Source organism: Scheffersomyces stipitis, chromosome 4 (genome assembly GCF_000209165.1).
Source record: "Scheffersomyces stipitis CBS 6054 chromosome 4, complete sequence".
NCBI lineage: Eukaryota > Fungi > Ascomycota > Pichiomycetes > Serinales > Debaryomycetaceae > Scheffersomyces > Scheffersomyces stipitis.
Window position 1 is genome coordinate 494,410 of NC_009044.1, and position 15,199 is coordinate 509,608.

General features: G+C 41.1%; 7 protein-coding genes across 7 annotated transcripts; 5 read left to right on the forward strand and 2 right to left on the reverse strand. All coding sequences in view use genetic code 12, as the record gives it.

The window, feature by feature from the left end:
- Positions 1 to 1,040: 1,040 nt before the first annotated feature.
- Positions 1,041 to 2,261, forward strand: OYE2.5 (NADPH dehydrogenase; the record flags this gene model as incomplete). The annotated part of the gene is made up of 1 exon (XM_001384017.1): positions 1,041 to 2,261. One exon carries the CDS (start codon positions 1,041 to 1,043, stop codon positions 2,259 to 2,261), a length of 1,221 nt encoding a protein of 406 aa, XP_001384054.1.
- A 969-nt stretch (positions 2,262 to 3,230) lies between these two features.
- OYE2.6 (NADPH dehydrogenase) lies at positions 3,231 to 4,454 on the forward strand (the record flags this gene model as incomplete). Its single annotated transcript, XM_001384018.1, has 1 exon — positions 3,231 to 4,454. One exon carries the CDS (start codon positions 3,231 to 3,233, stop codon positions 4,452 to 4,454), a length of 1,224 nt encoding a protein of 407 aa, XP_001384055.1.
- A 969-nt stretch (positions 4,455 to 5,423) lies between these two features.
- Positions 5,424 to 6,647, forward strand: OYE2.8 (NADPH dehydrogenase (EPB1); the record flags this gene model as incomplete). Its single annotated transcript, XM_001384019.1, has 1 exon — positions 5,424 to 6,647. The coding sequence occupies one exon, from the start codon at positions 5,424 to 5,426 to the stop codon at positions 6,645 to 6,647; it is 1,224 nt and encodes a 407-aa protein (XP_001384056.2).
- Positions 6,648 to 7,010: 363 nt separating this feature from the next.
- CBP3 (Protein required for assembly of ubiquinol cytochrome-c reductase complex (cytochrome bc1 complex)) lies at positions 7,011 to 8,122 on the forward strand (the record flags this gene model as incomplete). Its single annotated transcript, XM_001384020.1, has 1 exon — positions 7,011 to 8,122. One exon carries the CDS (start codon positions 7,011 to 7,013, stop codon positions 8,007 to 8,009), a length of 999 nt encoding a protein of 332 aa, XP_001384057.2. The 3' UTR covers positions 8,010 to 8,122.
- A 20-nt stretch (positions 8,123 to 8,142) lies between these two features.
- On the reverse strand, positions 8,143 to 8,946 carry PICST_58555 (predicted protein; the record flags this gene model as incomplete). The annotated part of the gene is made up of 1 exon (XM_001384353.1): positions 8,143 to 8,946. The coding sequence occupies one exon, from the start codon at positions 8,944 to 8,946 to the stop codon at positions 8,143 to 8,145; it is 804 nt and encodes a 267-aa protein (XP_001384390.2).
- Positions 8,947 to 9,811: 865 nt separating this feature from the next.
- PICST_83552 (component of the spliceosome) lies at positions 9,812 to 11,020 on the forward strand (the record flags this gene model as incomplete). The annotated part of the gene is made up of 1 exon (XM_001384021.1): positions 9,812 to 11,020. The coding sequence occupies one exon, from the start codon at positions 9,812 to 9,814 to the stop codon at positions 10,868 to 10,870; it is 1,059 nt and encodes a 352-aa protein (XP_001384058.2). The 3' UTR covers positions 10,871 to 11,020.
- On the reverse strand, positions 11,018 to 15,175 carry PICST_83083 (imitation switch Two complex 1). The gene is made up of 5 exons (XM_001384354.1): positions 14,617 to 15,175; positions 14,170 to 14,547; positions 13,875 to 14,058; positions 11,963 to 13,844; positions 11,018 to 11,875 (listed from the first exon to the last, which is right to left on the reverse strand). Exons 1-5 carry the CDS (start codon positions 14,996 to 14,998, stop codon positions 11,087 to 11,089), a joined length of 3,615 nt encoding a protein of 1,204 aa, XP_001384391.2. The 5' UTR covers positions 14,999 to 15,175; the 3' UTR covers positions 11,018 to 11,086.
- Between the last annotated feature and the right edge of the window lie 24 nt (positions 15,176 to 15,199).

Below are 15,199 nucleotides of genomic sequence, written 5' to 3' on the forward strand. Positions count from 1 at the left end.
TAATTCTCATTTCTCGATTTCTTAAGTATGGTCAGGTCCGTCGTTCATTTTTTTTCAGTGGTCGTGTGGAAGAACAGTAGATCTACTGCGGCATGGTTGCATGTGGAGAATGCCTTCGAATGCAGGACTACTCTACAATAGGCTTGATAAGATTGTATCCATATATACTGAAGAATACGTTTGATGGTCACTTCACGAAAAGCAAGAATAAAACAGAACTTCCAGAGAAAGTAGAAGATTCTTGAAATTCAGACTGCAGCAAAGAGGCAATTTCATCATCTGTATGCGATATCTCCCCAAAGATCCTCCCGTCCATACAAAGAGTAATGCACTGAATTCCTTGAATTCATGCAAAAAAGTGTCACCACAAGGCTCCTCTGTCATACAAAGCCAAAACTGCTTAGATTTGTTTCGGGTTTTGTGCTCATTTCAGCAATGGCACCAAGTCAAAATCTATGAATATCCATGGAAAACACTTGATTACACTATCAAAATCTACATGCCGGAAGACTTTCCTATCCATAAACTGTACCAAAACAGATGAAAATGATTGCAAATCACTGAGTCGACTCAAGCGAAAAGGACTATCGATGACAAATCTTGCAGTTCTTGATGCTTTGAAGAGACTTCTATCTTATTGCACAGCGACCAGACTTCTCCATTGCAATACATCCCACCAGACAGACTTCCAGTACGACTCTTCCAGGAACCTGGAAGTCCGAACTTCTAGCAACCCAACAATCGTGTATCTGAGAGTGAATCCTTGACACTAAACAGCCACATTGAGTTACTCCGAAACTGCGGTAAGCAATTCTAGAAATACCGAATTCACTCCACGCTACCCGGAATTACTAAGCTCGTTTGATTGCAAAAAATATTCAAAAGATAAAAAACTATTTTTTCTGCAGGACATAATGGCTGCACAATTTTAGCAGCCAAATATATAAAGTGGTAAAATCTTGCTAAAATTACCGTTTACATTTTTATCAGTAGAGAAATCAACACTTCCAGTGACACTCCCTGAAAACAAACTTACAATAATGTCTTCCGTCAAAATTTCTCCATTGAAAGATTCCGAAGCATTCCAGTCTATCAAAGTTGGTAACAACACTCTTCAAACCAAGATTGTCTATCCACCAACTACTAGATTTAGAGCTTTAGAAGACCACACTCCTTCTGACTTACAATTGCAGTACTATGGCGACAGATCCACTTTCCCAGGTACTTTGCTTATAACTGAAGGTACTTTTGTCTCTCCTCAAGCCTCTGGTTATGAAGGTGCGCCAGGTATTTGGACTGACAAGCATGCTAAAGCATGGAAGGTTATTACTGATAAGGTTCATGCCAATGGCTCTTTCATTTCAACCCAGTTCTGGTTTTTGGGCAGAGTTGCAGATCCAGCTGTTATGAAGACCCGTGGGTTGAATCCAGTTTCTGCCTCTGTTACTTATGAAAGTGATGCCGCTAAAGAAGCTGCCGAAGCTGTTGGTAACCCAGTTAGAGCTTTGACTACCCAGGAAATCAAGGATCTTGTTTACAAGACTTACACCAACGCTGCTCAGAAGGCCATGGATGCTGGTTTCGACTACATTGAACTCCATGCCGCACACGGTTACCTTTTAGATCAATTTTTGCAACCTTGCACCAATCAAAGAACTGATGAATACGGTGGATCCATTGAGAACAGAGCCAGATTAATACTTGAGTTGGTTGACCATTTGTCTACCATTGTCGGTGCTGACAAGATTGGTATCAGAATCTCTCCATGGGCTACTTTCCAAAACATGAAGGCTCATAAGGACACTGCTCACCCATTGACTACTTTCTCTTACTTGGTTCACGAATTGCAACAGAGAGCTGACAAGGGTCAAGGTATTGCCTACATTTCAGTCGTTGAGCCTCGTGTCAGTGGAATCCTTGACGTCTCTGAAGAAGACCAAGCTGGTGACAACGAATTTGTTTCCAAGATCTGGAAGGGTGTTATCTTAAAAGCCGGTAACTACTCGTACGATGCTCCAACATTCACCACTTTGAAGGAAGACATTGCTGACAAGCGGACATTAGTTGGCTTCTCCAGATACTTCACCTCGAATCCTAACTTGGTTTGGAAATTACGTGATGGAATTGACTTGGTGCCATATGACAGAGACACGTTCTACGGTGACAGTAACTATGGTTACAATACCTATTCTATGGCTCCCGAAGAGGTTGATAAAGAATTAGAAATCAAGAGACTTGCTTCAGCCATTGAAGTTTTGTGATATAGATTTCCTATTATATGTACAGCTTTAGGATTTCCGAATAAATACATTACACAATACTTAAAACCTCCGAGTCGCAGAAGTGTCAAAAATGCATGAACTTCTCATCTCACCTGAATTCGGAGAACCTGCAAGAATACCTAAACTAGGGCAACGTACCGGAAGCATTCTTATTAACAGATGTCGAATAGAAATGTAGGAAGCCAACCTCGGGTTGTTAGCAGGCTTGAGATCGTAATCCGTATATTCTGAAGAATACATTTGATGGTCGTTTCTCGAAAATAAGGCTATTTCCCAGAGAATGTAGAAGCTTCCTGAAATTCATACTGCAGCAGAGGCGCAATTTCCTCTTCTGTATGCGAGAAAAAAAGGTTATCTCTCCAAAGATCTTCCCGAAAGAGTAATGCACAGAATACCTTAAATTCATGCAAAAAGTGTCACCACAAGGCTTCTCTGTCATACAAACTCAAAACTGCTTAGAAATATTTCGGGTTTTGTGCTCATTTCAGCATTCCAACCAAGTCTGTGAGAACAATTCCAAATCTTGCAGTTCTTGATACTTTGAAGAGACTTCTATCTGACTGCACAGCCACCAAATCTCTATTGCAATCCATGCCACCAGATAGACTTACAGCACGAAACTCCTAGCAAATGGAAGTCCGAACTTCTTCAACCACTAGTGTACCTGAGAGTAAATCTTTAACACTGAACAGCGACATTGGGTTACTCCGAAACTGCGGCAAGTAAGCTAGAAATATCGAACTCACTCTACGTTACTCGAAATTACTAAGCTCGTTTTATTGCAAAAAATATTCAACAGATAAAAACTATTTTTTCTCCAGGATATATTGGTTGCGCAATTTTAACAACCAAATATTTAAAGTGGTGAAACCTTAAAATTACCTTTTGGCTTTTTATCAGTAGAGAAATCATTACACTTCCAGTACCATTCCCTACAAACTTACAATAATGTCTTCAGTCAAAATTTCTCCATTGAAGGATTCTGAAGCATTCCAGTCTATCAAAGTTGGTAACAACACTCTTCAAACCAAGATTGTCTATCCACCAACTACTAGATTTAGAGCTTTAGAAGACCACACTCCTTCTGATTTGCAATTGCAGTACTATGGCGACAGATCCACTTTCCCAGGTACTTTGCTTATCACTGAAGCTACTTTTGTCTCTCCTCAAGCCTCTGGTTATGAAGGTGCTGCTCCAGGTATTTGGACTGACAAGCACGCTAAAGCATGGAAGGTTATTACTGATAAAGTTCATGCCAACGGTTCTTTCGTTTCAACCCAGTTGATTTTTTTGGGAAGGGTTGCAGATCCAGCTGTTATGAAGACCCGTGGGTTGAATCCAGTTTCTGCCTCTGCTACTTATGAAAGTGATGCCGCTAAAGAAGCTGCCGAAGCAGTTGGTAACCCTGTTAGAGCTTTGACTACCCAAGAAGTCAAGGATCTTGTTTACGAGACTTACACCAACGCTGCTCAGAAGGCCATGGATGCTGGTTTCGACTATATTGAACTCCATGCTGCTCACGGCTACCTTTTAGATCAATTTTTGCAACCATGCACCAATCAAAGAACTGATGAATACGGTGGATCCATTGAGAACAGAGCCAGGTTAATTCTTGAGTTGATTGACCATTTGTCTACCATTGTCGGTGCTGACAAGATTGGTATCAGAATCTCTCCATGGGCTACTTTCCAAAACATGAAGGCTCACAAGGACACTGTTCACCCATTGACTACTTTCTCTTACTTGGTCCACGAATTGCAACAGAGAGCTGACAAGGGTCAAGGTATTGCCTACATTTCTGTCGTTGAGCCTCGTGTAAGTGGTAACGTCGACGTCTCTGAAGAAGACCAAGCTGGTGACAACGAATTTGTCTCCAAGATCTGGAAGGGTGTTATCTTGAAGGCAGGTAACTACTCCTACGATGCTCCAGAGTTCAAGACATTGAAGGAAGATATCGCTGACAAGCGTACATTAGTTGGCTTCTCCAGATACTTCACCTCGAATCCTAACTTGGTTTGGAAATTGCGTGATGGAATTGACTTGGTGCCATATGACAGAAACACGTTCTACAGTGACAATAACTATGGTTACAATACCTTTTCTATGGATTCCGAAGAGGTTGATAAAGAATTAGAAATCAAGAGAGTTCCTTCGGCCATTGAAGCTTTGTGATATACATTTTCTATTATATGTACAGTTTTAGTGCTGCCGAACAAGTATAGTTCTGAAATTTATGAATATTAGTTAAATTAATACAGAAATTGCCCAAAGTTTATTAAAAATACAACGCAAGGAGCCACAAAGAGGTACGGCAAGAGAATAATAATAAACAAGATCTTTGGGATTTTGCAACGGCATAGTCTTAAGAATATCAAAAAAAGAATTAAGTATCCATTGCACAATACCTTTCAGAATTAAAAACTCCGAGTCCCAGATGTCAAAAAATGCAGGAACTTCTCATCTCACCTGAATTCGGAGAACCTGCTAGAACACCTAAACTAGGGCAACGTACCGGAAGCATTCGTAATGAACAGGTGTCAAATTGCAATGTAGAACCTCGGGATATTTCAATTCATGACAAATTTGAAATCCGTTCTGAAAGGTGAAGGTACAGCGACTTTGTCCACGTTCAATGCTTCTTGTGAAGACATTTTGATACAAGTTGACCCCTTGTCTCTCAGAACTCAAATTATCATTTACTAACTGTGGTTCACAATTTTTCAGAGCAGAGTACGGCTCAGAGTATACAGTGGAGGGTGAGTCCCAATGAATACGTCAGCTAATAATTCCGATATGTATAGAATTTATTGTTAGGAAATTTGTCAACTCTATTTCCACGGAATGTCGGTCCAACTGTCGGTTAAGCTTCTCATGAGTGTATCTTTGGAAACCTCCAGACGCCGAGGAAACGTTTCAAAGCCGGCTTTATTAGTAAGCTCTGAAGTTATGCACTTTTCATTGCAAATAAAAAAAGAAATTTCATGGAAATGTCATCATCGGAAAAAGTGCCATCTGCAGCACTGTACCGATTGGGCCATCTTGCACCCAACTATAAATAGTGGATATTCCAGGTTTTGTAGGTTTGCTCCCAGTTTTTGAATTCAATTTGGTTCAATATCAATTCTATAATCACAAATCGTAATGTCTGCTGTCAAGATCTCTCCATTGAAGGAAACTGAAGCTTTTCTGACCATTAAGGTCGGTAAGAACACCTTGAACACCAAGATTGTCTACCCACCAACCACTAGATTCAGAGCTTTGGACGACCACACTCCTTCTGACTTGCAATTGCAGTACTACGGCGACAGATCCACTTTCCCAGGTACTTTGCTTATCACTGAAGGTACTTTTGTTTCTCAACAGGCTTCTGGATACCCTAACGTTCCTGGTATCTGGACTGACAAGCACGCCAAGGCTTGGAAGGCCATTACTGACAAGGTTCACTCCAACGGTTCCTTCATCTCTACCCAACTTTGGTTTTTGGGTAGAGTTGCCAATGCTGAATTCATGAAGGCTCACGGTTTGAGCCCAGTTTCTGCCTCTGCTACTTACGAAAGTGATGCCGCTAAAGAAGCTGCCGAGGCTGTCGGTAACCCAATTAGAGCTTTGACTACCCAAGAAATCAAGGATCTTGTTTACAAGACTTATGCTAATGCTGCTCAGAAGGCCATGGATGCTGGTTTCGACTACATTGAACTCCATGCTGCTCACGGCTACCTTTTAGATCAATTTTTGCAACCATGCACCAATCAAAGAACTGATGAATACGGTGGATCCATTGAGAACAGAGCCAGATTCATTCTTGAGTTGATTGACCACTTGTCTACCATTGTCGGTGCTGACAAAATTGGTATCAGAATCTCTCCATGGGCTACTTTCCAAAACATGAAGGCTCACAAGGACACTGTTCACCCATTGACTACTTTCTCTTACTTGGTCCACGAATTGCAACAGAGAGCTGACAAGGGTCAAGGTATTGCCTACATTTCTGTTGTTGAGCCTCGTGTAAGTGGTATCGTCGACGTCTCTGAAGAAGACCAAGCTGGTGACAACAAATTTGTCTCCAAGATCTGGAAGGGTGTTGTCTTGAAGGCAGGTAACTACTCCTACGATGCTCCAGAGTTCAAGACATTGAAGGAAGACATTGCTGACAAGCGTACTTTGGTGGGTTTCTCCAGATACTTTACATCCAACCCTGACTTGGTTCATAAGTTGCACGACGGTGTGGATTTGACTCCTTATGACAGAAACACCTTCTACAGCAAGACCAACTACGGGTACAACACCTATGCATTGGCCCCAGAAAAGGTTGACAAAGAAGAGGAAGACAAGAAGGTCGCCCAACCTATTGTGTCTGAAGCTTAGATTGTAGATTATAGAATAGAACGAGACATGATATAAAAGGTACAGATAGAAATAAAATAGAGATAAGAATTGTTAATCGTAGACTTAATAAAAAAAGAACGCCATGAAAATCACCAGGAAGCTTCAAATCATGAAACTAAGAACTCATGGAATCCCGATATATTCAACTTAGAAACAACAATAGCAGCTTCTTAAGCTTAGTGCTAGCAGCAGATTCCTTCTGGTCCATACACTTATAGTTTGCAACCACTCTGCAAGAAAATATTGCGCGCACGTGACCAAACATCTTCCTTGAATTTTGATATGCTGAAAATTACGATTTTTCACTTGTACACCCATTGTGAAAAATCCACCTTAGTCGCTATGTTGGGAAGAAACGTTGCTCGATACGCCTCAGGAGGTCACAGAAATGTCAGAGCCATTTCTACCTCTCAAATATTGGCATTTGGAGCCAGAAACAGTGCCATATTGAACAGGTTCAAAAATGAAGAAATCGAAGCACCTTCCAAATTGGCCCAGGAGTCCAGTTTGCCTGTGATTGAACAGGATTTAAAGACAAAGCCTCGTCATCCAAGTAAGAAGATTCCATTTCTTTCAGATCACAAGATCGAGAATGACCCCAACTACCAAATGTCGGGCTGGAAGCAATCGATTGGCCAATGGGTCATCAAAACTTTCCTGATTGATATGGACAAATCCCGTGCTGGGCCCGTTGCTGGCTCCATTTACTTTGGAGAATGCAAGAGACAAGGATTATACTATCCAAATGAGCCTCTTTCCGATACTGCTAGTTTCTTCTACGAGACTTTGAATTTACCCAAGTCGTTTTCTCAGCAGTACCAAATTGCTTTGCTTCACTACTGGATTTTGTCGGTAAGAATGAGAGCCATGCCTTTCAAGTACGGCAAGAACTACCAGCAGAAGTTGATCGATAGAATGTTCAAGGATATGGAATTGAGAATGTCCCAGGAGTTGAAGATTCTGTCCAACAGAATCATAGAAAACTATTTGAAAGATTACCACACCCAGTTGATTGGTGCCGTTTTAAGTTACGATGAAGGGTTGATGACCGATGATATCACATTGGCTTCCGCCTTATGGAGAAACGTGTTCAACGGTAACCCCAACGTAGACATGAGACACGTAGAGGCCTTGTTAGGCTATGTCAGATCTCAATTATATGTGTTGAACAAGATGTCTGACAGAGAATTCGGTTTCGGTAAGTTCAAATTCGTTCCACCTGACCAGGTTGTCCAGCCTTTGACCAAAGCACAAGAAGCTGATTTGAAAGAAAAAGCCAAGGCTGAGTTCGCGCAACATACCTTACCTTCTCAAACAAGTAGCTTGTCTTTGGATGAGTAAACAACATTCAAACAATTCATATACATAGTTCCACACAAACTACATGTACATATACTAGCAATGGAATGAATAGATATTGTTAACATAAATAAATACACGTAAACATAGACCACAGAGAACATTAGCTAACTCATTACAACTTTCCCTTTTCTGCGATAACGTTCTTGTCCTTGGTCCAGTCCCTGCCTTTGGGACCTCTGATCATAACGTTCATAACAGCGAAATCCTCACCTTCTATGGCATCCTTTGAAGTGCTATCGCCCAACACGATATCCTCGTAGAATCTGAATCCAAATCTTTCGTAAATAGGGATATTAGAAGGAGATGAACTCTCCAAATATGCTATATTGTTGTCCGAAGCATCAATGTACTTGGTGTACATGTAGTCAAACATCTTTCTGACATTACCTTTGCCTCTGGCTTCTACGGTGGAACCCAAATACACCAAGGTCCATACACCTTTATTTCTGAAACGAGAATCGTTCGTAAGGATTCTTTCACAAGAATCATGCAACAAGGGTAACATTCCATAGAACACCTTTTCGCGGCCTATTTCACCAAACAGGTCCCAGACCTTGTTGTAGCCAGATTCCATCAAAACTCCAAAACTGTCCAAACCGTCATGGACAGATGTTGGAGTTGACCAGATAGCAACAGTTTCAAAACCACGGTCGGTTTCATTTATACCAAAACATAAACCCTTGAGAATATGTTGTCTGAGATAAGCTTCATAGAGAAGGGTTTCACATCTATCCTTTTCGGCCTGAGTCTCGATGTGGGCCACGAGTAAACGGGCAAGAGCGTCGGTCTTGAACGAGGCTAACAAAGTTTTGGCAGCCTTGTGAACATCACTGAGATTTAGTAACCTTATATTGGAGAAATCACTAGTTGTCCTAGTATTGGAGGTTTTTGAAAGATTAGATTGCGCGCCCGACATGATGCTTAACCGAGAGTTGATTTTCTAGAGATGTAAAGATAATGACTAAAAAGTTGATGTTAGATTCCAAATCAACAAATAAACAGATGTTATGTATGATATAGATACCTAGAAGAAATAGAAGAAATCTCAGATCTATATATGTATCTCCAACCCACCCGAAACGGGAAGCTTTCTCCATCGTAGCGTTTCCTTTGTTGTATATGGCGGCGGTTAAAAAGAGCAAGCGCATCGGCACTTCCCAATATGGACGCGTTGGCGCACGGCTAATCTGGGCAGAAGAGTCCTGAGCGCTTGGGCAATATTCCAGAACTACATCAGTTCAAAGATTCCGGGAGAAGTTGGAAGTGTTAAGCAAATATATGGTTGCTAACCGCTTGTGTATTAAACACAATATTCTCTTGTATTTGGTCTTCTTGCAAATTCGAAACTGAGAAAGCTATCTGATCTCTGGTATTACTGATAGAGAGACTCCTCTACACACGCTGTGCCACATTCGGGGAAGCTCTGTACATTAATGAGGAGAAGACTGAGGTAGTGTGCTAACAGTAGGAGCTTGATACAGGAAGCTAGTAGAAGAGGACCAGGAAGGAAGAGTCGGCTAGATAGGTATGTCCGATAAAGAGAGTTCGGCGTCAGTTTCCAGACAAAGCTAGATCTTGGCTGAAGAAAATATTATTGCAGGGAAGCTTGAGGCACCATTCATTTTCTGTATGGTAGATTGGGCATGCGATCACATGATGGCGAGAGGATGATATTGTTCACATGATCCATATATGTACAAAAGAGTAAGGCATGATATTGTAGGTTTATTCATGATGATAGTTACTACTCCATCTTCTTGAGATATCGTGCTCGTTGGACCATGTTCAGCTCGTTGCTTCCACGCCCGAAGCATTCCTCATACAAAGCACCTAATTCTGGAACCAATCAGTTGCGCATCGGCCCTGATTCGCAAATTTTGGCCATCTCATCGAATAGTTCACAGACTCAGGTTGTTACCAATCCTGCCAAGGGTGCTACCATAGCGCAATTGCATCTCGACGCTGATGGAAATGTAGATTATGCACTGACGATTGCGTCTGCTGCTTCTGATGGTGTCAGTAAGGTCCAAGCCACCTACGAAGATACAATTCCACTCAAGACGAGAATACCGAACTTGAAGCACCATTTTCCACGATACGACTTAGACACTTGTCCAGACGACTCGCTCAAAGAATGCGTGGAAGAAACACGTGCTGTTATCAACAGAATACTTAATGATAAGATTGGAATCAGCAGCGAAAAGAAGAATACTGACGGAGTGACATTTGTGAAATACCAGAGCAACAGCATTGTAGATAGCAACCATAATGTCGATATAGTACGAGAAAATGAAGGAAATGAAAGTAGTGAAAATGGAAACAGGGAGAGAGTTATTCAGATCAGAGAGTACAAAGAGGATCCTATGTTACCTCCAAAATTCAAGTTGCGCAAGAACCGTCACAAGAATCCTTCACCCCCACCCCCTATACTTAAAGATACAAGTGGAACTGAGGCTAAGCTAACGAAGGAAGATAGAGAGAAATGGAGAATCCCAGCTGCTGTGTCGAACTGGAAGAACAACCAGGGTTTCACAATCTCGTTGGATAAGCGAATGAAGGCAGCGAGCGGTGGTTCTCTTGACGAGGGTGCTGCTGATGTCAATATCGAGAAGTTCGGCTCTTTATCTTCAGCATTGGAACAGGCGGACAAACAGGCCAGAGAAGATATCAAGATTAGAAACGAGATGCTCAAGCAGAGAGCTATTACTGAGCAAAAGGAGAAAGAGGCGAAATTGAAGGAGTTAGCTGCATTGTCGAAGAATGAGAGGTATAGTACTAAAAGAGGGTATCACCCGGACCAAAAACCGACAAAAAAGAGAGATATTGGATATTCACATTGACCGCTATCTAGAGGATCTTCTCTGACACCGCTGGAATTGGAAATCAACTTGCATTTACTTGCGATGGTATAGAATATTATATGGTTTCAAAACCTTATGTCAGACAACTTTAGATACTCCTTATGATTAATGAAACTACGAGTGATTAATAAACACATTTTATAATACATATCTTAATAATACAATCAAAATCTAATATGGGGTCAATCAACTTCCTCAACGTCTGCCTCTCTTAGAAGTCTTGCCTTTCACTTTATCGCCACCGTCATACAATGACTTATCGAACTTTTCCAAAGCTTTTGAGTTAACCCATTCCAACACTCTGGCCAAATCTCGTTCTTCTCTTTTTTCTTGCAACTTCTCCTTCAATTCGTTCTGCATCTTTTCCACATCCACAAGATCACCATATTCTAAAGCCTCTTCCAAAGTCAGCACTGCTTGACGTTTGCGAGGTTGAACTCTCTTTCTCAAACTTCTCTTAGATCCAGCAATGATATCATCATCGTTGTCTTCACTGTTGCTTTCAGTTTCCGAAGAATTTAATTTGTCAATCCGCTCTTGAAGTTTGGCTATATCACTTTCAATGGCTGCTTCAGCTTCTGAGGCATTGTCCATAGAAAGAGCCTTTCTTCTGGCCTCCATACTCAGAACTACGGCATCTTTGACGGTGAGCAACTCCTTCCGCAATTGCGATTCTCGCTTTCCCCAAGGATTCAACCACGTGAGCAACTTAGAAATCTGATCCGGATGGTCGTAGTACCGCCAGTTGCTGCCATTGACCAATGGATGTGGATATTCTTCAATAGCTTTTCTCTGGAATGAAGTTAATGAATTTATTAATTCTGTAGTCTTCAAGGCTCCTTGGCGGTCAATAATAACAGCCTTTGATTTGCTGTTTAAGATTTCCTTACTTGTGAATTCTAAATCGTATAGTTTCGAAGCTGCGTGTACAAATGGTTTAGGAATTACGTTGAAGTCCATTTCCCGTATCTGGTTCTTCTTATCCTTATCTTTGCCATCACCATTTTCAGCCTCAGATTTAACTTTACCGTCGGACTCAGGCTCTTTCTTGATTTCTTCGCCTTCGCCAACCTCTTGACCGGATTCATCGTCGTCCTTTTTAAGTTCCTTCAAACGCTCATTTTCTTCATGCAATTCAAATTCAGCAGTTTCATACTCTACATTGAACTCATTCGCCAATTCAAACGAGCTCTTGAAGTGAATCCGCAAGTCTTCATTGGAAGGACCTTGAACCCACAACTTTCCCATTAGATACGTCTCTTCTAAAACTTCATTGTTGTCATCGTCTACTTCCTCGTCGTTCTTGTCCCTTTCCTTTTCCTTGTCTTCATCTTCGTTTTCATCATCATCATTCGAAACGCCATGCAAGGTAGGTAAACCGTTATTTTCAAACCACCAGTATCTATTGTACAATCTGTCCTTTCCCAATAACTTCACTCTCTGACAATCTAACTCAGTCAACTTCTTTTCAATTTCTCGCTTATCCTTTTTGATCTGATCTAACTTCAAAAGAGCTTCTTTTCTCACATTCCAAAGCTCTTTAAATTCAGAATTCTTTTCAGAAAGTTTCTGTTCTTCTTCTGTCATTTCCATAGACTTGGAGTAGTTCAATCGCGGACGTTTGCTAGCAGAATCGTCTTTATCAGCATCTTTTTTAGACTCTGAATGCTTTGCAAAAATCTCACAAACAGAAGTGTTGGCCTTCTGAGCAGCATCTAAGGTCGATTTATATTCTTTTATACTGTCCAATCTGTTTCTTCTGAAGACGGTAGAAGACTCCAAACACTCATCAATATACGTTCTCACCACAGATCCACTGATAAGTAAATCTACCAAAATGTTCAACGTTTGGAACTTCAAATCTATGTCCATCTCCTCGTAGAACTGGTTCAAGACAGTAGCCGGTGTAGCAGGCATAGTCTTAGGTGCCAATTTCTTGAATACCTTATCAATGATGGGTTTGTAGTTTGGGACATAATCTACCAATGACAATACTCCTAACAATATACATTGCCAGTTTCCATCCTTAAAATTTCTTTTGCGAAGTCTGTCGTGCCATGGAGTGCCTCTGTAATTCATCACTTGATAAGCAAAGTGGTTGAATTGGTCGTATTCGGAGTCTTCTGTTTCGTCCACTTCCATGGCGTTATCGTCTTCTTCAGGATCGTCATTGTCTTCATTATCAGCATCTTCTTCTTCAATAGCCTTCTTTGTCTTGTCGGATTTGCCATTGTTGACCTTAGAAGTCTTTTCAGTTTCTTCCGATGATTCGTTTCCAGAATCGTCATCTTCAATCTTTAGAGTCCTTTCATCTTCTTCAGAATCAGAGCCTCTTTCTTCAGAGTCTTCTTCTTCTTCCTGCTTTCCATTACTGACTGGAGCAAGCAATGACGTTTTTGAAGGTAAATTGATCTGCAACCCGAATATGGCATCTTTGTCCTTAGCCGTAGAACTATCTTTAGTTGGAGCACTATTAGATACTATTGCACTGAGGATGCAACACCAGATTTCATCAAGAAGTTCACATCTTCCAAGTTCAGTGAACTGGTCTAAGTTCCACCCCATGGCATAGACAAAATCGTCAAAAGTAAAGGTGTCTATGTTCAAAACTGAATGGTATACATTGATGAAAATCCACGACTGTAATGCCTGTTGAACATGCTTAATTTTGTCAGAAGATAATCTTTTCACTTCAGCAATCTTCTCTTCCTTGGCACCTACGGATTCCAACTTGTCTTCATCGTCATTGCCTTTTTCGTCAAACAGCTTGATGTCGTCTTTGTACTCCTTAACAAGATGTCTGTTCCAAGAGATCGAGTTTTCCGGTAACATCGACGCTTGAGGAGATGGTTTAGCATTCTGGATATCGAACTTTATCTCCAAGTCATCTGTTATATGTTTCTTTGTGGGTTGAAGTGAAGCACTAGCACTGGAATTAATTGCTGGGGTCGATCTTTCAGAAGCCAAAGCTTCTTCATCCAACTCAATTTCCTTGACAACTCGGTCTGGCAAATAATGAGTTGGAAACTTCTTTTTGAAAGGAGTTTCTGGCAATTTATCAACTGCAGGGTTGTATTTTTTACCAATACCTTTCTTGTCAGAGCTTCCATTCTTAGGTGCAATAGCAACAAACTTTCCTGGCTCAAGTTCTACCATTTCCTTCTTCACTTTTCTTCTTCCGCCCTTAGACTTCTTAGCTGGAGGCTTTTCGTCAGGTTCAGCGGACTCTGAAGCTGCTGTTTTCCTGGATCGTTTGTTTCCAGAAGAGGTTGGCTTACGTTGCACTTCATACTGGGTCTCACCTGTAGGTGTCGAGTCTGCAAACTGCTTCAAATCATCTGGATACTCCTGAGGAATTCTGTACTTCTTCGCAAACTTATCCTTAACTACCCAGGGTGCGCCTACCTTGTGAGAACGAGACATGGTTAACTTGATGAAGGTCTTGATCAACCACTTGGTGAAATGGTTTCTGTCACGCGAGATTTTGTCTGTAGTCACAATCGACTGCTGCATGTCTGTCAATCTTACTACCAAGTACTTGGTCGTGACACCATCAGACTGGCCGTACTGTACTTTCTCACGAATCGTACCTCTCTGTTTTGTAGATGAAGTATGTTCAGCATCAGATTCGGAGCCAATATTTGTTATCGTTCCGGCTGATATAGCTGCTACATTACTAGTAGGACCAGAAATGTTAGTGTTGTTACTACTGGAACTACTTACACCTCTGATGTAGATGGTCTCACCTGGGAAATAGTCGTTTTTGAACACCAGGTACACTTTATCAACAAGCTGGTCGAGACGGGTGATTCTATTGAACTGGAGGAAACGTAAGATATGCTCTCTGAGTGCTTCCGGGAAGTTCTTTTCAACACCTTTGATTTCCTTGTTTTCCGATTCAAGAGCCTCAAAAAAGTTCAAACACGAATTCCCGGTGATTTCACAGACAAACTTACGTTTGTGGTAGTAGTCTAAACGGGCTAGGTACTCATCATAGGTGAGAAACCATTCCTTGGTCTCACGAATGAAGTATACTTCAGTCGAAAGATCGCTGGGAATCTCAGGAGGAGGTACAAATGTAACTTGTTTTCTTTTGTAAAGCACCATTTGAATTGATGTGTACTATAATGTGTTGGTGACCAATGAAAAACAAGAAATTGAACTAGTGAAAAAACCGAAAGTTTGACAATAGGAAATATGATAGATATGACCACTTATTAATAGGAATAGCACTTTCAAAGAACTTTGTTAAATTTGGTTGCGGATATAGTTATTCAATATTCGATATTTTGAATCCGCTGGTATCAA